A 23,281-nucleotide genomic window follows, 5' to 3' on the forward strand; every position below is an offset into this window, starting at 1 on the left:
TTTCGGTTTGGATGAGGGGACAGAGGGAGAAGGAGATAGGACAGTTTCTTGTATCCACATACATTTCATATATACAGAGAGTACATAGGCTACAAGAGGAACTATCATCAATGACGCATAGTAATAGAATGAAATTACATTAAAAGAAGAGAAAGGAGCAGAACTGGGAGACGGTTCCACATGGTAGGAGCCCGGGGTTAAAGGGATACTTCAACATTTTGGCAAATTGGCCCATTTAGCGCAATTCCTTAGTCATTTCAAACAGCATACTTACTTTTTTTGTGAGGGCGAGCTATTGTTTATCCAGAGGTGAGTCGGGGAAGGTTTTCGGGACAGACACAATGGAAGTGGGCGGTATTTTTGCTTCCCCTCATCAAACTCATCAAATACACAATCCAACAACCCCCAAACACTTTGCTGGACACGTTATAATCCGCACATTCACTACGCTGTGGAACACTAACAAATAATATTGTAGCGTTACGACACTGAGGCAAATACTGGGAACTACTTTTTCTTTTGAAATCACTGCGCCAAGACGCCATGTTTAGTAAGTAGTTCCGTCTTAGCAAGCTTCGCATAAACAACTCAATCTCGTAATTTTGCATTAATATTTCACAGCGTAGTGAATGTGTGGATTAAAACGTGTCCACCAAAGTGTTCTGGGGTTGTTGGATTGTGTATTTGATGAGTTTGATGAGGGGAACCAAAAATACCATTCTCTTCTATTGTGTCCGTCCCGAAAACCTTCCCCGACTCACCTCTGAATAAGCAACAGCTCGCCCCCACAAAAAAAGTAAGTATGCTGTTCGAAATGACTAAGGAATTGCGCTAAATGGGCCAATTTGCCAAAATGTTGAAGTATCCCTTTAAGTAAACGCTTTCAACCACCTCAGAACAGGCTGTTTCTGAGCCTGCTTTCCGGTATGCATTTGAACACATCTGTCCACGCCCACTCTCACACACACAAACACAGAGTGGGGGCACAGTCAGGGGGAGGAGTTAAGAGGACCAAACTCAAACTCGACTGTTTCAGCTTCAGTTTCTGTTTCTATTTCACAAAATGTGGTGTAGCAAGACAGGGAGAAAACAGACAATATTCAAATTTGAATGTCATAATGAGGCTACGGCAATAAGAAACTTTTCACATAGAGAATAAAAGAATAATACTTTAATATCAGCATTTGATTGGACACACAGTTTCTCTGCAGTGTGAAGACATTGCTGAATGCAGAACGGGAAGGAAAGAAAAGCTGCATCCAAACGATTTTAACCTCGCTGACAGTTATGGAGAATAACGGTGGCACACCTGAACCTCGGGTCCTGCATTGTAATCTATTTGCCTTTGATGGAGATGAATGGTGATTGTATTACGGCGTATTGTCCTCAGCGCCGAGTGCTAAACGACGTGATGATGACATGCAGTGTAAATCTGCCTCAGCTGATGGCGACCAAGAAGTACGTGCGTGCATGTGTGTGTGTGTGGTTTCCTGTTTGGCATGCGGAGGGCACTATAGCAGTAATTAATGACGAGCTGCTAAATGGTGCTATGTGATCCCACATGCTAATGAGCAGAGACTGGTGTGGGGCCAGCCATGACAGTCCGCCGAGTGGAAAGAAAGCATCGGGTCGCAGAGGCGACACAAGGCTCACGTAGACCTGAGGAGGGCAAATCAAAAGGATTTATTATTGGATATTTTAATGTTACTGTTGTTCATTTTGAACCAGCAGTTGTGATTGTTCTGCCTCTGCTGGTTAGCTGGTGTTTTGTAGCTGCTGTAGATTTTGACACAGACTAAAAAAAAAAAAAAATTAAAAAAAACTGCTGTTGACATTTTTCACAGTAGAAAGTGATCGAGATAAACAATGAAAAGAAACAAATGCAGACATGATGGTGAGCACACGTATTTGCACTTATGCACTGACAAAAGCTATATCCAGAGCTATTGCATCAAACGTGGAAATACCATAATAATCTAATAACAATATTGTAGTAAATAAGTGATTCCATATAAACACAATTGAAATGAATAAAGGGAGTAGAAATATAGAGATATTTATTTCTAAAGCAAACACTATTTGGATTATGCACATATAAATATATAAACTACATAAACAATTGCACTTTAAGGGCGTAAAGCATAATAATGTTTATTTAGCCTTGCAAGTGTACATAGAGAAAAAGATTTATACGTCTTTTAAACAGCATGATATTATGACTGTGCGCTACAGCTGTAATAAAGAGAAACTGTTTTCTCCTCCGCTGGAACTGCAGCCAGTAATTCTTTGAGGCACAGCATCGGATCTGACTGGCTCAGCAGGCAACAAGGCAACCCCGGAGAGGTTTCATTAAAGTACGACTTATGGCCTGTGTGTCAGAGAAGAAGCTTTAACTGTCACTGGTTTGCGTGTTACAATATCTCCGTTGTGATCGTTATTGTCACAGCATCATTCAACTTAAACGCTCCCACAGTCCCGAGTGAACTAATGGAGACACTCTCTGTTGTTTACTTCTGCAGCAGGGTTCTTTGGAAATGTTAACCAGAAGTGTCACAGCTATCAATACTGTATGAAGCAGTCTGGATGTTATGACAAATGTCTGAATCGCTCTCTAGGCACCTCTGAACTCGTGTGGGATTCATCTGTTACAGCAGTATTTTCACACTGAAGACAAGTTTGCTTCTTCTGCATATTAAAAAAAAAAAAAGCTACAACTGGAGAATTTTGTCTAAATATCTTAAGAATTAGTTTAACTCAAATGAACATAACCTGAAAATCTGCCTAAATGAGAGCAAAAAAAGCAGTCATGACCTTATCTCAAGCCTAAATAAACTTTAATATTAAATGACAACGTACTGACAATGTATGTGCTTAATTTTCTCTAAATAATCTGTAATAAAGGAGCAGATAAACGGTCTGTAGTGCCGGAAAAGCTTCTCGAGGATGTGTAGACCAGTGCGCCTGAACGCGCACAGCTGAGCCCAGAACTGGGAGAAACAGCGTGCGCATCGGTGGAGCGCCAAGGCTCCAAAGCGACGCGAAGCATGGACGACCTTTAAACGCCCTGTTGAGTGGTTACATGCTGCCACTCCGACATTCCAACGCACCACCATTTAGACATATCACCATTCCGAAATACCGCTATTCCGACACACAAACGTCCCTCCATTCCAGCTCGGAAATGTGCGCTCCGAGTGAGTGACTGACTCGGCGCAGTCCGGTGCTTAACTGCAGATTTACAATGACAGCAAATGCTCATCTAAAATGTAAAAAAAGCTACAAGATTTGGATATAATTAACAGTACTGTAGGCTTCAATCATCTCCTATTGTTTTTTAAATTATGTCGAGAGTGAGTGCGCCGGTGATTTCTTTGTGTGTTCTGATTAATTTCCTAAATAAAGTTTTAGCTTCTGAAATTTTTAAACAGTTCTGATGAAGTTTAAAGGAATACTCCGAAGATTTTGGACCCGTGCCCTATCCCGATCATTTACAGAGTGAGATAAGCTCATAAATACCTTTTTTGTGTCCGTTTGTCCAGTGCCTGGCTAACAGCTGTTAGCATCGTAGTTAGCTTAGCTCAACTACAGCAGGTGAAGAGGAGACAGAGCCAGACTGAGGAAGTGGACAAAATACTCCTTCCAGTGGTCCAGGGGATGGCGTATTAGTACGTGAAGTAAATCCGAATGGTTATAAAATGTTTTAAAAAACGTGTTGTCTTTTCAATCCGTTAAAATAACGTGTTGATACACACAGACCTGCGCATGCGCAGTGCTCCGCGGAAGGATATACCGGAGCACAGCAGTAGAAGCATAGACTCAGCCGCTGTGCGCCTGGTATATCCTTCCGCAGCGCACTATGCTTTTGCAGGTCTGTGTGTATCAAAACGCTATTTTAAGGGATTGAAAAGACAACACGTCTTTTAAAAAGCTTTATAACCATTCGGATTTACTTCGCGTGCTAATACGCCGTCCCCTGGGCCACTGGAAGGAGTATTTTGTCCACTTTCTCAGTCTGGCTCTGTTTCCTCTTCACCTGCTGTAGTTGAGCTAAGCTAACTACGATGCTAACAGCTGTTAGCCAGGCACTGGACAAACGGACACAAAAAAGATATTTATGAGCTTATCTCACTTTGTGAATGATCGGGATAGGGCACGGGTCCAGAATCTTCGGAGTATTCTTTTAATGTTTATCTGGATGATGCGGCTTCATACCGAACTATTTCACTGCAAATCTGGACGACCCGCGGCGTGTCTGGAGATAAAAAATAATATTCAATGTAACGTCGGTTTTGTGCCACATGCGTAAATGCGCACAAAGATACACACCCTTCCCTTATTGTACAACATGAAGGCACCTGGAATTAATCAGTGACTTAAGGTGTCATCTGCAGCGCCGTCATTGATATCTGTAACATAATGCCAGCTGCATGAAGACGCACAGGCTCTGTGGAGAGCTCCGCTTCAACTGGAGTTTAAAAAAAATAAATAAATAACCGATAGTATTAACCGGTCAAAGTTCCTGTTATCGGTTAACGGTTAAACGGTTAACCATGTCCATCCCTAAAACAAAGTACGTTTTTCCAACCTGCCTGGGCTGGTTTAGTCTTGTAATTCAGGATCGCACCACAAGGGGGTGTATAGAGTCACTACAACAAGCAGCAGGGGGAATTGTGAAAGCATTGGTAGGTGAATCCCTTTGCCTCTACACAGTAGTGTCTGTGTGAGTGCATGCATCTGAGGTCAACTGGTGGCCCCCAGGCTGTGGCGGCTGGTGGTGAAATTTGTTGGGGGGTCTAACAAATGCTTGCATAATACCGATTAAATAGTTAACAGAGCTGCAAAAGCAACATCACCTATGATACACAGTTACATCAATTACAGGTACACTATACTTTTTTAGTGCTCTACATCAACTCTCTCTCTCTCTCTCCCTCTCCCTCTCTCTCTCTCTCTCTCTCTCTCTTTCTCTCTCTCTCTCTCTCTCTCTCTCTGTCACACACACATTTGCCCACTGCAGACGTGTTCCAACCCAAATTCAACGACTGCCCACAGATAGCCTGCTGCAAGTGTCTTATTACAACTGCTTGGTGACATGTAGTGCCAAACACGCCTTCAATACAACAGATAACCTCAGCAAAAACAATGCGTCACAGTCCTTTAACTGGTCAACATGGGCCTACCTTATTTGAAAAGAAGCTCAGATCAACGCCTTTCTGGGATGCAAACAGGTTAACCACCATGTCGTTGAAGTCTGGTAATTTTTGGATGAAGTCCGTCTCGATAGACAGCGAGGCAAGTGCATTCAATCAGTCCAAATAATTAGATTATCCAAACAAATAGTCCACCTCGTTCATGCTAACGCCGCCATAGCTGAAGTTTTTCTCCCTCCTTTCCAACTCTGGCCCAAATAGCAGCACCGCTGCGTTAATTCGCTGCTATTGGTCAAAAGTCAGTGGCCTGAAAATGCTCAGTAAACCACGGGGGGCGGGACATGACACCTGTCAATCACTTACAAGAACGAAATGAATGTATCTGCTGGGGCTGTAAAAAATCAGCCAATTTCGAGATTTTCTATGTTTTCCTTTTGACTGATTGGTGCTGTTGCTACCTTTGGTTTGATCTAAACTTAAAACAATCTGTTGTAAGTTATTTAAAAAATAATTTTCTCATCTTTTTTGTATTAGCTGTCTTTTTGTGCTGGGAGGGCTTAGCCCTGCTAGCCCATTTATACCAGCCGTCCCTGTCCCCAGGTGTGAATGTGAGTATGTGTGGTTGTCTCTCTCAGTGTGTTTGCCTTGTGATGGACTGAAAAAAAAAAATAAGCTGAGCGATGCAGGACATCGTTTTACACACACGTAGCAATTTACCTGCATGAAGGAAGCACATCTGGGCCTCAGTGTGACTCAACACTGCCATCCAGTCCATAGCAGATGTGTGTCTTAATTTCACTCAACGCCCCTTTAAAGTGTAACTCGTTCTTGCATGAGGATAACTACTTCTGTATGTCACAAATCTCAATCAGCCAGTTTAAAACCACTTGTCACTATGAATGAAGAGAAACACAGTTCATTAATTTAAGTGGGGCCATGTTTTTGTTTTTTTTCTCTCTCAGGCAGATCTCATCAGTCTGAGTGAGAAATGGCGACCCTGCACACACAGACACCTTATGCAGGCCATAGGAATCAGTCATATCTGTTAATTACAGAAGCATCTAATAAATAACATCAGGCTAATGTTTTGTCAAGATGGGAATTCATCAAATTTCCAGGAACCCCTACAATTTAATTTTCATGCGCAAATTGAAATTCTCATCATCAAGTATCGCCAGCAGTGTTTGTGTAATGGAGCTGGACACTTTGTTTTCCTGCTTTTAACATGCTTGAAATCAGTTTAGAATAGGACAAATGAGAACCTCAAAACAATCATCTCACACATTCAGCAAAGTAATTCACATCACATGTCAATAATACATATACTACATTTTCTTGAGTTTAAACGGTGTTTTATGCATTATATGAATTTGTAGTGGTTGTCAGGAAATGACATATTGCGACATACAACTTTAAGCGTTTTGTTCATGTCCGTCCATCCATCCATCCATCTTCAACCGCTTATCCGGGGCCGGGTCGCGGGGGCAGCAGTCTCAGCAGAGATGCCCAGACTTCCCTGTCCCCAGTTTGTCAAAATATGATTTTAACCTAGGAAAATATAAACATGACCTGTGTAAATGTGGATGTAGAGACACGTCACGAATAGTTACTATGTAAACATTTATGGGGCGATCAAAGTCCTTGACTGTATGAGCTTTGTGTGTTGTGCTTTATGCATTTTGCTACACAAGAAACTGGCAAATTGCTATTTAAATCCCTATAAACAGGATGTAATATTATTAATATTAATGATTGAAAAGATAGATCAACAGCTGCAGAGTGAGATGGTGCCACTTTAGGCAACTAAACAGATTCTGAAGAAACTGGGGATTTTTTTTTCTTTTCTTTTTTTTGGTCTTATAGTTGTTGCATTTTAACGCAGTGTCTTTCAAGGCCAGATTGCTTCGAGGATTGTTTCCATGCAGCTGACCCAGACAGCTGATATCACATTCTGATGAAATGCTAATTAACCAGATATACACATCATTACCGTCAATGCGCAGTGGGACCGTGGAGTCATGTACTGTCTGTTTCTTCTCCTGCTTGTTTCTGTCATTGTCTATTAACATCTGTCTCAAATCTCTCTCCTGATTTCTTTTTTTTTTTTCCTTAAGGGTTTGCATCTTCCTCATCGTCTGATTTTTTTCTAAAGCAGTTCCTCCTCAAGCTCCTCAACACATCATGCTCTCAATCTTTCAATTTTCAGCCGGAGTGAAAAGCACTTAAACTTATCGCTCCATCTGTTTATTACATACCACCTCCACTTTTTCCCATCTCCGCCCCCTTGTCTCTTTTCCCTCCTCTCCATCTGCTTATGTTTGTTCTCAGTAACCTTTAAATCTGACAAACTCCTCCTGCGAGTGTCCTTTTTGTCCTCCACCAGCCACCGGCTGAGATTTCCTACATTTATACAGAAGCTCTTTCTCAAGTCATTATTGTAGATTTTCAATTACATTGATCAAATATAAGGTTCTGCTGCGGTCATCAAGTTTCTCCAAAACCAAGAACTGAGGAGTCAGTTCAAACACGGGCCTGGTTTGCAATTAGCAGGACACAGAGGGCTGCTCGTCAAGTCTCTGTTACACTTGACCTGTAAATGAAAGCCTCAGCAGGAGCAGCCATATTTCTGCCACCGGGATGGAATGGATGTCCACGGCGCTGAATTAAAAAACATGAAACTCGAAGGATGTCAATGGGATCTGGTGCACAGACACGTCTCTCTGTTGAGATGGCTACATGTGTCTTTGTTGTCTTTTTATTTATTTATTTATTTATTTATTTATTTATTTATTTATTTATTTCCACATGGACTGAAAGAACTTCACAAATGCTCAGGTGTTGAGAACAGTTTACTGTGGGTTTTGATTTTCCATCCATCAATGAGTTGTTTATCGTGTCGCTTCGTGAGAAGCTTTTCGATAATTATGATTTCTCTCACCTCCAGTCTCTGGAGGAGGAACGGCTTATTGATTCCCCTCGACAACAGTGCTAATTTCCTCATTGTACACAGAGCCTGTGGCATCAGAGAGACTCTCGAACGCCGTATCAGAGCAACTCAAGAGTAGAATCAGTGTTTGCAATGACAAGCAGCAACTTTTTCACTTTAAACTGTCTTTTTCTCTCTCTTCTGCTGTTCTGTTTCTGCCACAGATCACATTCTTCATGCTGCTCTCTGCAGTCTGCGTGATGCTCAACCTGGCCGGCTCCATCCTCTCCTGCCAGAACGCTCAGCTCGTCAACTCTCTGGAGGACTGTCAGCTGGTGAGACCAACTGGACCTCAACTCACGAACCCTCCATACTTCAGACGGGTGGTCCAAAAACACGCCTTTTAAAACAAGTCAATTAATGTGACTGACAACTCTTTCTTATTAAGCTGACGGTGGAACAGAGGTGTGTGACTGATTCCAGGTCAGGGGCCACATGTAACCAGATTTGATCTGAAGCCTCACAAGTTAATAGCTTGTCTCATATCAACTAGTTTTATTTATTTATTCACCCACTGTATGTGTTTTGTGCAGCCTGCTGGTGAAGCAGCAGTAATCATTATGGACCATATTCATAGCCACAAACCTCCTAGGAAGTTGGTGTTTGCAGTTTCATAGATTTTGTTTGATGAAAAAAGTCATTTTGAATGATGCAGTTGAAGATCACACTCCTTCTTTTAGATCTAAATGACCACATAAACAAATCAGTCAGGATTACAGTTGCATACCACATAAATGTAGTGTAACATAAATGTGTAAATGACATGATCAACTTCCTTCTCATATTTCCAAACCTTGTTTTTTTTTTTAATTTCACACCAGGACAAGAAGAATTTGCATCAATAGTGTATATGACACACCGCCAGCTAAGAACAGGTTAAAACAGTGTTATGTATGAATGAAGTCAAAAATGTATTGAAGGGTTTTGTGCAGAGCGGAGCAGGATTACTATTGCAGCAACATATCATCAGTAGGGTGAACCTGCCCTGACTCGCAGCAGTCTGCTCGCTCATGTTGTCACGGATCACTGCCAAAACCCAAATGTGGACTCAAACACAGAGAGCAAAGTTCAAAAAGTTTCTTTTCACAAAAACAGCTTTCGCACAAATCAAGTTTAAGTGTCCCCAAAGGCTGTTCAAAGAGAAGTCTAAGAACACAAGCAAAGGCTCCAAAAACACAAAAAGGTCACAAAGAAACACAAGGAGAAATGTGGGCTGTCTAGACACAAGCGTACAAAGACGATCTGGTAACAGACGCATGAGGGAGGAGGGTTTGTATAGACTGGGGAGGGGGGGACACAGGTGAATCACACACCCAGAGGAAGACAAGAGCACCGAGACTTAATTATGATAATTCTGCTCTACTGTTCACATACACATGTTTCAATAGAAAGACAAGTACCAATAAATCGCTTCACGATGATCGGAAGAGCTGACATGGATATCGACGCTTGGCCGCCACAGGCCAGTTATCCCTGTGGTGACTTTTCTGACGCCTCCTGCTTAAAACCCAACAAGTCAGAAGCATCACGAGGCCCCGGTGTAACGGTCTGCTTTCATACTGAAAATCAAGATCTTTTGCTTCTGCCCTTTACTTTCCCTTAAGCAATTGAGTTTAATTCAATTCAGTTGTGTTTCTACAGAGCCAGATAAAAGAGTCATCTCACAGCACTTTTCCAGAGGAAAACCCAACAATTGAATTTTGTCTTTTACCAGACTATTTTTAGTGTCTGTGCTCCTGTGAGTAAAGAAAGAGAGGACTTCCACCAGCTGTAGAAAGGAGTGAAAATAGCGGCAGCGTCAAAGTGTTTAAAGCTGTAACATTTCACTTTAAAGAGCAGCAGCAGTGTTGAGTTTTGTTACTGGCATCAACTGCAGAGCCGATAACTTTGACATCAGTGAAAAATAGACATAAGTTCTCTGTTGTCTGCACTTTTGAATGTCAGTGCCTGGTGGGCTGACAGGCAGTCCTTCTCCTCTGAACAGACTGGAGGGCTGAGTCAGTATCCAGAATGAAATGAACTATTTGTCTGCTGGTGACTAAGGAGCCATGATCACCACATTCATCCTTGCCAGGATAAGAAATTGTGAAAATTCTGATAAACAACTCCCAAAGACATTTGGTGTTTCGTGCAGATGAAGTAAGGAAATTCAAAAAGAAACAAGGAGTGAAAAGAGAGATCAAAACCAAAGCAGAACATCCCAGGATTCCCCGACTGTAACAGTGGACTCAGACATGCTGATATATGAGAAGAGCTGTGTTACTTACCGGCAGAGCTTGTCAGCTCCTGTTTACAGACCCTTCTTCACAAACGGCCTCATGTCAGAAGTGTCTTTATCGATATGTGTAGCTTTTCTTTTTAAAACCGGCAGTCTGACATCCTCATCCCTCCATGCAGGGATGGTTCCAGCTGTGAAGAGATGGAAGGAGATGAACTTCTGGGTCTGTACTATAGCTCACTGAGATAACTGGCAAAATAAAAAAATCGAACCCCGGGGCAATACTATATTGTATTTCAAGGCTTTTTTTTTTTAATTTCTCTACACTTAATTTCTGGTCTTTCAACTCAAATACCAATATGATCCCTATACATAAATTGTAATCTACTGGAAAGTTAAAAATTGTCAAAATCTTACAAATTATTAATGATACGCAGCTACAAAACGTCTCTTGATTTCTGTGGATCATTCTGCTCTACTGTCCCCACTTACCACATTTTAACATAAAGGACTTCATGCAAAGAAATTCCCTAAATCTGACTGACTTGATGTGTTGAGGTGCGGTTAAATAAGAAAATACTCAGAGGAGTCGAGTTCAGGTCAAGCTTGTGAGATCGACATTGATGGGGGGGTAAATCTGAGTTATCCCAATATGCCTGCTTTCACTTTGACAGGATAAAATACCAAAAAAGAGCAGGTTCAGGATGCACCTGTTGAATATTTTATTATAACACACAAGTGAAGGTAATTTCAAAATGTTAAATTTGAGCCGAGTAAAGGCAACGAATATAGTTCAAGCCCTTAAGTGAAAGTGGAACCAGGAATGACATTTAAAAAAACAAAAAACTTCACAGCAGTCTCCAAAATGAAACCCTTCCATCCAGTAATCCAGTGATCTTGAGTCAAGACAGGAGTCAGCCATTGATTTGGTGTTTTAATATTTGAGGTCTATCCTTTACGCTCATCTTTAGCATTGCGACTGACGGCTATAAAACCCAGGATCACCCTGAAGTCGGAGCTGATGAAGACATCGTTTCTGCTCTACACGGCACATGATGAAATACGGTGTCACCACTTTATCAGATTTATTTAATATTTTCAAGATGTTGTCACGGATCAGGTGCACTGGCAGCAGGTAGTAGGAGATGTTAGTAATGCACTTTCATTTTTCAGTCACTCATGAAATTGTAAGCAGCACACGGTACAGTCGTTACCGGTTATTCAACACTACATTATATGATTGTAATGAAGTCATTTCTTGTTAGAGTGGAGGAATGTGCAGGGAGTGACAGATTTTAGTAACCAGCCTGAGGTGCTCCAGCCTCCCGCTCTGTACCGCCAGCCTTCATATCTTATTAACGAGCTGTTTCTAGTGGTGGACTGGTCAGAATGAGGAGAAGTAGCTCTGAAAGTTCGAGCACTACTGTTTTTTAGGAGATCGTTTGGGGTGTATATAAGAAAGTTATCCAGAGGTTGCAAGCGATCTTACATCTTTAATTTTTTTTGCGTCAAGCATCATCATCACATGATGAAGGCCTCTTCAACCATCACAATTAGCTTGTGAGCAGATGAGGGATGAACCTTGATCATGGGGCATATTGCTGGACATTGTTAATTTTGTGCTTATGCTGTGTCAGATGTTTGTAATGACCCCAAAATCAACTCATAAATACTTATACGCTCCTTGGGCGAAGCTGTGCGAGATTAAATTTGTGAGCCAGTGCGCTTTATACGATTACCCTTCTTCAAGACTTGTTTATTCCACTCATTCTGTTTAACCAACAGCTGTCTTACAACAAAAAAAATCACCACCTGCCATTTCTGCCTGGACTCACTCTGTCTCACCACAGTCCCCCACTTCGTTAAAGTCCTCTCCCTTTGTGCCTGGCTTGGAGATGCCACCGAGCAGCTCCGGCTCCCCCGCCTCACACCTCCATACCCCCTCACTGCCCGGTGTGCTGCCCACCGTGACCTCCGCTCAGCGACTCCTCTCAGCTCCATGTCCAATCTTTGGCAGTTTTTCACAACTGAGCGGCGTGTGGACTTACCTGAGGGTGCAGTTGGACTTTAAAAGCCCTCCGGAGTTCCATAGAGCGTGCAGACAAATATTAGGTTTCACCTTAATCTTGTTCCTTTTTTCATACAGCTGGTTCTTTGACTTTCTCAACTGTGCAAGATTTCAAAATGCCTTCAAGGAAACAGTCCACCCCAGGCAGGTCACCCGTCCATAATAAGGACACACACACCTGTGAGAAAGTGGAGTACTCACAGGAAGCTTGCTCACACAGAGAGAGGAAATGCAGACTCCACACAGACAGACCCCTCAAGCCAAAACCCAACTTCAAGGGACATTCTCACTGTGAGGCAGGAGCTCCAACTACTACACCACGATGCAGATATTTTATCTTCCATTTCTGTATTTTATTTCTCTCACAGTCAGCTTCTCATATATTTGAATGATGCAAAGTAAAGATTTGTTTTTCGAGTACAAGTGGCTTAAACAGCGCCATTAATATAAAACTGAGTTCTGAGTTCCCTAAATGTCAAACACTTCTATTTCAAAGTTTTCATCATGAGATTCTTAGCTTATTTGTTTTGTCAGAATTTATAGAGCAAGGTTTTCCTTTTCAGCTTCATGTGTGACGACGTGATTCGTCAAGCAGTCAACCCAATAACCCGATCGCTTCCCCATTATAAGCAGGTTTTCTCCTCACTCAAGTGAGACCAAACCAAGTACACCAACTTCAGCGCTTGCTGCGGCTCCCTGGAGACCCTCCCCCAGCCGTGACAGAAATATTAACATTTCTTATCTCCTGTCCCCAATGTAATTAACCCACACTTGTTGGGTTCATGTCCTGCTTTCGCTTAATCTGGGACACTTAGCAGAGGTATACTCTACCTCGATTCTTCTCTGAGCAGCTCATCTCACAGCTCTTTGTCTCGTTGTGCACGTGGAGTTCACGTCATGTTTCCGTCTTCTGCCCGCAGCCTGACTTTACGACTGCATGTGTTGATTGGAAATGAAGTGTCTGTCAGGTGTAAGCAGCAACAGTGTTGAAGGATGGATAGCATCAGAGCACCAAGCCCAGGTCTGATTTGTGTGTCTTCGTGTGTGTGTGTGTGTGTGTGTGTGTGTGTGTGTGTGTGTGTGTGTGTGTGTGTGTGTATGTTTTTGTGTATGTGCGTACATGCATGAGTGTGGATGTGTGTTTTCTCCTCCACCCCCCCAGCTCAAGTTTGACAGCGATGGAGTTTGTGTTTGCTGCGAGCTGCAGAAACAGAGCTCGAGCTGCAACAACCTGGGAGAGACTCTGAAGCTGAATCCACTGAGGGACTGCAACACCATCCGCCTCCGTCTCAAGGTTGGTAGACAAACACTTTGTGTTTCTATAACACAAATGTGACAACGTCAGTGTTGTGGATGGAAATAAAACTACATGTTGATTTTGTGATCAGATATGTAACCTATTCAAGAGTGTACAAAAAATGTTTTTTTTATGTTCATCTACTTCTTAAATAGCAGCCTGGACATTACAGTACACTGAACTTTAACTGTGTTATGTTGCATGTATTTAGGATGTTAGTTCAAACAATGCCAGGCAATGTAGCAAACGTTAAATCCTGCATCAGATATAGTTTAAAAGAATGGGGACAGGAACCACACCTGCTAATGTACCAAAAAAAAAAAAAAACAGGAAGTAATTATAAGGGCCGCAGTGGAAATTAATCGAAATTGCTGTATCACTTTGAAAACAAGAAGTATTGAATGTATGCAGGTTGATTCTAATTAGAGATATACATTTTATTTGGTTCAATTAGCTGTTTTATTTCTCATAAATCTTTATTGTTCATATGCGCTGTTACTCTTTAGCCCTCTGGCAGTGAGGCTGAAATTTATGCAGCTCTCATAATAATCAGAGTCGCCCATCCCTGTCTGATATCATCCAGCCTTTTTGTGCAAAATGTAGCTTCATATAATTCATGTATTCCTTCACTTCCCTAATCTGTTGCTGTTTTTAGCTGAGTAATGTAATGGGATTGAGATACAGTTCGGTATTCCCAGCTTCTTGATTTTCATTTGCAAATGGTGCATTGTGGGGTTTTATACCTTTATTTTTTGCCATGCTGCTTTATGGCTCACAGGATATGATTGTAGGTCAGTCAGTCGTTGCACCATTTTATTGAACTATAAAATACCTGAAACGATTTGGAACGATGGTTGAAATATATCACGTCTGGTGATGAACCCCTCGCCGTCTGATGTCAGTGTACACTACACCGCACCTTTGGTGCAGAAGAAAATATAAATTTGATGCATCGTCGTTTATACGGTTCACACTCACACCTATTCCACACATCACCAACTGGCAGTGTCACGTTTTAATGTCTACTGAGCAAGTCAACAGGGACATGTTTACTGACTGGGAAAAAGAAACGCCTTCTAGAAATATTGGGAGCAGTTAAAAAGGAAAAGCGGATGTGCACCAGTTTGTTTTTCTTACTGGTCACTATTTCCTGCATTGTTTCACCTCATACATAATTTGGGGGTCTGCAATTTTAGAAAAAAAAATATATCGTCCATACAGATATTTCTTCTTCAGGCTGGTCTCAGTGCAGCAGTCACCTCTACCCTCCAAAACCTGACTGGACTCACTTAAAAGCAAGCAGATGTCTGAAGGATCGATCCAACATGCTTTGATTTGTGTCCAGAATGGAGTGCACAAACTTTCACTACTTAAAAAGAATGTTTTTTTTTTTTTGTTTGTTTTTCAAGAGGGTGTTTCTTTTTCATGTTGTTATGCAACGCCTTGAAAAGCTGCATTGTATTTTCCTGCTGAAGCAGCACAGCACTCGCATATCTTACTGTAAACAACTTCTCCGAAACCAACACTTTAATAACGTGTTGCAGTTTAATACAATATCCTTGTATGCCTCTAATTTCAATTCATTTAACAATTTTTTATTGCTGTTGTATTTTCTGTACTTTTTGCTCTTGTGTCCTTGGAAGCCTTCTCCAGATATCGTTTTCTTATTTTGAGAATAAATATAGTTGAATCACCCAAAGTTACTGGAACTCAAACCCTGTGGATCAGTGTTTCCTCTCAGCATGTCTGTGTTGACGTGTCCTTGAGCAAACATCCCAAGTTTCTCTCAATGTTTTACGAGCATCTCAAAAGACAGCGTCAGCATTTGTGTGTGTACGTGCATATTCTGGTGCTAGTAAACGTGTGAATACGGCTGATCATGTGAAGCGCTTGAGATGTGCTACACTGGTAAAGTCCTCTTACTTGTGGATCGTCTTTTCAGCTTGAATTACATGATAACTAATCAAAAGAACACAGTCTGAAAACATGAAAAACATTAACTCTTGTAGACTTTTTAAGAAAATGCACACAGCCTACAGATTATTTATCGCACATTTGCATCACATTAATAAGATATTTAAATGCAGATGATGCCTCATAGGGTGACCAGCCCCCTTTCTCCATTCAAAATATCATATTGACCTTTATTTAGCACCATGGCTCCAAGCTGACATCTCTGTGCTTCCTCCTCTGCTCTGGATCCTGTGTGAAAACAGTTCCAAGCGGTATGAGAGTTCAGTCTCAGATTAATTGAGTAGAAAGTAGCAACAGCAGCATTTGTCTTCCCCCATGAGGCAGTCCTCTTGCTATGCAGCGTGTTTCCAGCCTGGGCCGGCTCTAGTTTGCAAGTGCACGATCCCGGTAGATTACCCTGACTCGGATCGTATGCAGGAATGACATACAATGTGTCCTACCGTTGCCATTATTGGATAACGGCAATCATATCCATTAATTTTATGCCCCTGATTGATTATAAAACATTGATAACCAAATAAAAGACTCCTTAGGATGAAGCATTCGCATGAAAAGAGGAAAGATCACGCACATTTGTCATTGTGATCATAACTCATTAAAAAGAGATGGGGAATTGGAGCTATAAACCTTTATTAAGTGCCAAAGAAGTCAAATATATTGAGTTATGTTTCACAGGGAACTGTCATTCCCAAGTCCCCAGAGTCCTTAGTCATTATAGATGACTGTTAGACTGTGGCCGATCCTCATGAACCCCTGGAACATTTATTCTATCGGCACGAGAAAACAGAGAATATGGAAAGTACTGCATTTTCAAAGCAAGTAAGCTACTTAAACTTATTCTTTACTCAGGTTTCCCCCCCTTCAATTTTAGAAAACCTGCATTCCTTCTAAAAGTGCCATTTACTCTGCAGGGTAAATTAAATTTCTATTCAGTTTTTCCCTTCATTCCACTGCCTGGGGCTGTAAGTCATCAGTGAGAAGGAGTATCGGGGTAATTTGTGATTTCCTGCAAAGGGGCGGACGTGTAACCTTGCTGCGTAATTCACCTACTTGAGCAACCTGGAGCAAGGTGTCTTCTGGAGGTTAAATATCTGCTGGAACAGCTTTGCTGAACAGCTTTTGGGGAGGTTTTTTTATATTTATTTCCCCAGCAAGATTTATTGTGTCATGTTCATTTTGGATCTCGGGGGAAATCAAAGAAACGGTTCTTCCTATATTTGCATGATTGATAAATTTCCATTGCAAAAACACCATCCCATGTCTTCTTATACATTTATTTACCGACTTCATTACAACCCAGCAAATACTGAAGCTTTGCTTGTTTATTGTCCACAATAAGTCAAATATGCATCACAGAATGGATTGATTATCAACAGAGGGCAGTTCACTCACGTGGAAACTCTTCCTTGCATGAATCTATTGAGTAATAAGCTACATTTTCCACACCCTGCAGGTATGCACTGATACAATGAACGAACCTTTTATCAACAGCTGACTGATGCCTGTAATTTTGTGGGATGTTCGCTCTACTTCTGTCGAATGTGTTTGCCTTCTCTCCTCCTCGTTTTTTTCAACTTCTATAAGTACACCACTGAACACTAACAGTAAATCAAGGCCATGCTCATTCAGACTGCCTCAGAGTTTCTACTCTAATAGTGACACTACAAAGGATTTTTTTTTCAACATCCATGGGTCAGGTTTCTGCACATCAGTGAGGTCTGAAAACGATAGCTCGCAGCCTGCCTCCTGTTGTGTAGACTCATGTGATCTCAATCGCTGCCAACAAGGAAAGCCATACAGCTATAAAAAGCATTTTTTGGGATCTTTGAAATGTTTTGCAAGATGCTTGTATATACTTACTGTATATATACACCACATGAAGGGTTCTATTCTTTACTGAAGGGTATTCACAGTGATACCTCTATCAGGCCTGAGTAAAGCAAAAACATCTGGGTTTCTTTGTCCAGATCCAAAAATGTCTTATTTATTTTTTGACTAAATTAATATGATCAAGTTCCGTTCTTTTGGCTGGAGACTGGATAAATCTGAGTATTTTCTTTATTTCAGCAGTGGCAGCTTGAATATATACGTGGTTGGCGGCTGGCAGCCAGTAGTCATTTGTAGTCTTGGCGGTTCCGGGCCTTAGATGTGAGGTTACGTGTGTCATCCGTCTGTCTTTGGTGGCGCCGCCGTGATGCCCTGATGATCTGTCAGAGCCCCGGAAGACGGATGGAGACGGAAGCTTCCAGTTAAAGAAGGATGGGCCTTGAATTTTGATCGAGCATTTCCTTCCAAAAAGTTGGATTCCTTATTAATTAAATGTTGCTAGAAGAGGCGTTTTTCACCTTTTTGGTCAGTTACATCTCCAAGGACTGCAGATCCCTGTCAGGAAGAGGAACATGAACAGGTGAACTGAATCAAGTGAATATGTCTCTTTGTGGCATCTGTTAGTGAGCGGGATATATTAAGAAGCAAGTGAACATTTTGTCCTTGAAGATGATGTGCTAAAAAAAACAGGAGAAATGGACAAGAGCGAGAATATCAAGTGAGTCTGTTAAGAACCAAACGGCTATGGCTTCACACCTGGGTCAAAACGTCTCCAGAAGTTAACGCATTCCATCCGAAGTGGCTTAAGAACGTAAAAGTGGTGAACTGGTCACAAGGCTCATCGATGCACATTTTTCCAGCTCCGGCTTTGACAAAAGTTTCCTCGACATTTAATGTCTTTTCTTGTCAGACTTGAACTGTTAAAGTTAAAGTCTGTAGTTGGACGCCGCCCTGTATCCCACAGATGAGAACATCTGCTGTTTCCTCCCGTTGGAGGTTAGAAACCCTCTAAAAGGCTTTACCCAGCGACTGTGGCGGCCTCCCGAAAACTGCTTTAAGTCTTCCTGAGGGACGGCCGGGGCTTTTCTGTCAGAGTCTGTAAATACCTGCTCGGGGATAGCAGAAAAGAGGGAAGTATTGTGACCAGCAGAGATACGAGAAATTAAACCGTAGCTGCAGAGAGGCGTGAGGCATGCTCCTTTGTTAGTTTAACCTGTCAAGTCGCAGGGAAGTGGTCGGGGCGGCTAACTGAGGGATCTGTGGAGTTTGTTTGAAACAGTGTAGTTTATATGATTGTGTAATAAAAATTAAACTTTAGCTTTAAAATAACATTGTTTAGATGAATCTGCATATATTTTAACTCTAAGAAGGTAAACTTGTGAATATAATATAATATGCAAAGTAGTGGCATATTATCCATGGTTTTTTGCTGAATTGAGAAATGCTTTTCTCTCTTAGGCTGGTAAAATGGTAAACTCCTGCATAATTGCTGCTGCTGAACATTTTGTGCAGACTTTTCCTCCAACACCAAACATTCTTCAAATGTATTCTTTGCATTTTATAGTTGGCACTGCACAACTTCAGTCTGACTCCAACTGGCATCATGACCACTTTATAATTTCCAGCTCACACACACACTTGATCTTTGGAAACTACTTATTGGATATCAAAAATGTTTAAAAAAACAGATGCATGACTGAAAAGTCCACATTTGTCAACTTGATTCATTTAACATCACAAACATTTAAACAGGTTAACATAAAAACAAGGACCTGTTCAATGAAAATTAGGTTCCAGCTAAAAACGCCAAGATTGTATGTTAACTGAGGAGCGACAGAAAAATCTAGAGGTGTAAACAAACAGTGGGTTTAATGTATTTGCTGAAGGCCAGACTTTGTCTGACGTGCCTGCAGCAGAGTGCATACTAGTACCAGTTTGTGTGAGTGGGCCAACAATGATTCGTGGTTGTAGTGGGTTCGAAAGTCAGGCTGTGACACATTCATCTACTTCAATCTTCACTGTCTTCCCTCCTTCCTCAGCATCTTCTGACAGGCTCACCTTGTCTGCTAGTTTAGATTTTAGTGAAGTGACAGTGATTGAGTCAGTCAGTTCATTAGAAGACATCAACTCTGCACTGTGGAATAAAAAAACAACTTTATCGGAGTCCAATATCTGAGTGGACTTTCATCTCAAAACCACTTATAAATAAATGTATCGTATTTACCTTTTTTCATTTTCCAGTTTCCATCCCTTCAACACATAATGTGCATCAGACAATTGCTTTTCTCAAAACCTCTCTCTCTGCTGCTGTCATTACTGATCCCGTTGAAATTAATTCATTCAGCACACTTGTTGAAGGTTTATTCATTGGGACTTAGCATTCATTGGGACCTGGTGTGATTTATAAAGTGAGTCACTTAAAATGATTATTTCCCATCTTTTATAAGAGTCCCACAAACAGCAGGATAATGGGACTGCAGTCATAAGTCTTTTTCTCTGATTCAGGGCGCTGGGTTAGTATTTCACCAGCGTGCACATTTATTTCTGCTGACAGATTCAATACCGGTTTGTCCCTCTTGCTTTTCGCTGCATTGCCAGTGTGTGTGGATGTGTATCTGTCCATGCTTAACCTTGGTTGTTTCTGAACTTGTTTCTCTTGTTATTGAACTGATTTGCACCATCCCCTTTTATGGCATGCGTTATATTTTCATCTTTTAATTGTTGTTTTTCATATGTTAAAGGTGCTGTAGGCAGGATTTTGCTAGTCAGTGCTAATTTTTCTGTGTTTTCTTTGGATTAAATGTTAGAGTATCCATTGATAATCCTTTAGGAGTGTAGCATAATTGCACTACCGCGAGGGCGCAGCGTTTCCATCTGTCTCTGTTCTGAGCTGAAAAGGAATCTCGACAGCTCCAGGTATCTTTGACCAATCAGAAGAGCCCCTGAGGCTCTCACAGTGATTGGTCGAGGGGCGTTCGTCGCACGTTCTTGTGGGAGGGGCTTAACTTGCATAAGGGCGTGATGTCAGAGAAAACGACAGGATTGGCTGTGCTGGGTTTCAAATCGCCATCTTAGATGGGTCAAATCGCCATCTTGCTTAGGTAAACCTAAGCAAGATGGCGGAGATGCGGAATCCTGCCTACAGCACCTTTAACATGCTGATTGCACTTTATTCAGTGTTGTGTGAATTTGAGCAGGAGTTGCCTCACTGCAGTGCTGTTTTCCTCTCCCCTTGTTTATCTTCCTGATGGCATCACTGCTGTTTGTGTCTCTTCCTCGTCTTTCTCTTTTCCCCTTTTGTTCTATAATCACATTTTTTCTTCCCATGTTCCCCATTCTTACCTCTCTGAATGGAAACTGTCCTCTACTCCCATATTCTCGCATTCCGTCTCATACCCATGTACTTTCGCTGATGTGTCACACATTTTCTTCTCCTTTGCCGTCTCTCTAACAGTCCTTTCCTCTCCCCCGTCTCCTTTAGGAGCTGCTCTTCAGCGTGTGCGCCCTTAACGTCATCTCCACCATTGTGTGCGCTCTCGCCACTGCAATGTGCTGTATGCAGATGGTCTCCACTGATGTGCTGCAGATGGTGAGTATGACGGAGGGGCACGAAACAACAATAGCTGGCTTTATTTTCTTCTAGGCGACCGCCGTGCATTTGAAAGAAAGTCATTTTTTTTCCACTTTGGAGATTACCATCATCATGGCAAACACAGGCAGCTCAGGAAGGATGCGGCCACTTTTATCTCCTTTAAGATACTGGAGAGTTATGTTTGACTCATCCTCCCTGGTAAACACAGTTTAATGTAAGCGCACAGCGAAGCTTCCAGCAGGACCTCTCACACAAAATGTGTCGAGCGTTGGATTTCTGCCCAAAAAGAGCGCCGTTCTCATTGTGGCCCTCTTTGGTCATTTCACGTGGAACAATGGGGCTGTTAACCAACAGCTGAATGTTTTTCTGCCAGAAGGAAAAATTTGCATCACGTCCCTTTGGGTTTCATAAAAACTAGAGATATTTTATGTCCCTGAAAACATCAACAACTCACAAAAGCTGTGGTGCCAGCGTGATGTTAAAACAGCTTGGCTGTCTGACGCAAGATGCTTCAGCGCATTTCACCAAACTAGCTGGAAATTTTGGGCACACTGAGCGAGTCAGAATAATAAAACAGGTGTTCTGAGCTGTGTTTGATTTGACAGTAGACTGAAGAGGAAGGCGATCGGTAGCAGGCTGAAAGGTGACCGGTGAAACTTTAATTCGACTGGTGCAGATTCAAGTTTTGTGAAATCATTAATGTTCATTGCAACTTGACATTGAAGTGGGAAAATGATTGTTTCACATGACTCCTTTAACAAGAACATGTTGTGCTGTTATTTCTAATCCTAAGTCTCATGCTGTAATTCCTCAAACTTGGACAAATAATCAGAAACCCAGTTAAAAACAATGAAAGCCATTTCTTGATTTTCTCCTACTTCTTTTCCTATTAAAGAGTAGACAGACGGTGGTAAGAGGCTCCATCCATCACTAGCCATTAAAATATTGAAACATTTAAAAGTATGAAGTGGAAAGTAATTCTCATCTTGACATAAGATCCTAATTTAGAGCAGACGTTGCCTCAGCGTGCAGCATTAATTATCTGAGCTATAGACAGACCAATTTTAGACCAAACTACTCTGACAGAGAGCTGCTGGTAGGTGACGGCTCATAATAAGCAAAGTTGGGGCATTTCAATTGGGTTAAGCAGACTGAGCACATTTGTGCGTAAGCTGGACAGCTATATAAACATTAAAAAAAACCAACATTATGTTCTGAGAGCTAACGCTGAAGCAAATATTTACCGAGGCAGGAAAACCTGTATAAATTAGAGTGGCCGAACACGGTGGTGTCCAAGTATTGATTCACAGAGAAGTAAAGAACAAAAGCTGGGTGTCTTATCTCCAGCCGTCTTATCGGGCCTCTAAGAGTGGCCTTGTTTTCATTTACCACCAAAAAGTGTTAACCTTTTCTTGAGCTCAGTAAATTTAGGCAGGTGGCAGCGGCGGCGGTCTGGAGATTAGAGAAGCGGGTTGGCTGTAACTGGAACGCTGTTCCACTCGGAGCAGTCTGAGTGAGCCGACCGGAAAGAAAAAGTTGACCTCTTGTGTTGTTTCTGCCACCAACTGTGCACATCTGAACACGTGTAATCACTTGAAATAACAGCTGGGAGGTGCTATAAAAAGTTCACATTAGCCTAATCATGGAGTTTGAGATGATGAATTAACGACCGAGGACTCGGCGGCGCGCGCAATAAAGTCCTGATAACGCCTCCTTTTCTGCTGCGTTTCAGTTTATGCCGCACAGAGCGCGAGCCCTGAACGCGGACTGCATGACCCCCCATGGAACCATCCTCCACCAAACACTGGATTTTGATGAGTTCATCCCCCCCATTCCCCCGCCGCCGTACTACCCCCCGGAGTACACCTGCACCCCCTCGATGGACGGGCAGAGGTGAGAAGCAGAATGCCAACGATCGACATCTCATCGTCGACTTGCCGAGGAGCCCTCCGGCGCTCACGAGTACTTTCAGGAATACACAAGTAAAACATGTATTTGCTGATTTGTTCATAACTGTAACCTGATAGCTGATAGTTACAAGAAAAAGATGTATTTACAGTCTCATTTAAGACCTTTAAAGTATGAATTTGCTGCCTGAAATACATTTCTTAGTCTAAAGTGCATCTTCTTCTGGAAAATCCACATTTATTTGTACAAAAATTGGTAACG

General features: G+C 41.8%; 1 protein-coding gene across 1 annotated transcript in view; it reads left to right on the plus strand.

The window, feature by feature from the left end:
- The window catches only part of fam189a1 (family with sequence similarity 189 member A1), a 91,159-nt gene that overhangs the window by 56,453 nt on the left and 11,425 nt on the right, over positions 1-23,281 (plus strand). The window contains exons 4-7 of the mRNA XM_030095286.1: positions 8,301-8,411; positions 13,585-13,716; positions 21,002-21,109; positions 22,845-23,005. Of these exons, the coding sequence (XP_029951146.1) occupies positions 8,301-8,411; positions 13,585-13,716; positions 21,002-21,109; positions 22,845-23,005 (512 nt within the window). The remainder of the gene's footprint in view (positions 1-8,300; positions 8,412-13,584; positions 13,717-21,001; positions 21,110-22,844; positions 23,006-23,281) is intronic.

This window comes from Salarias fasciatus, chromosome 1, assembly GCF_902148845.1.
Source record: "Salarias fasciatus chromosome 1, fSalaFa1.1, whole genome shotgun sequence".
NCBI lineage: Eukaryota > Metazoa > Chordata > Actinopteri > Blenniiformes > Blenniidae > Salarias > Salarias fasciatus.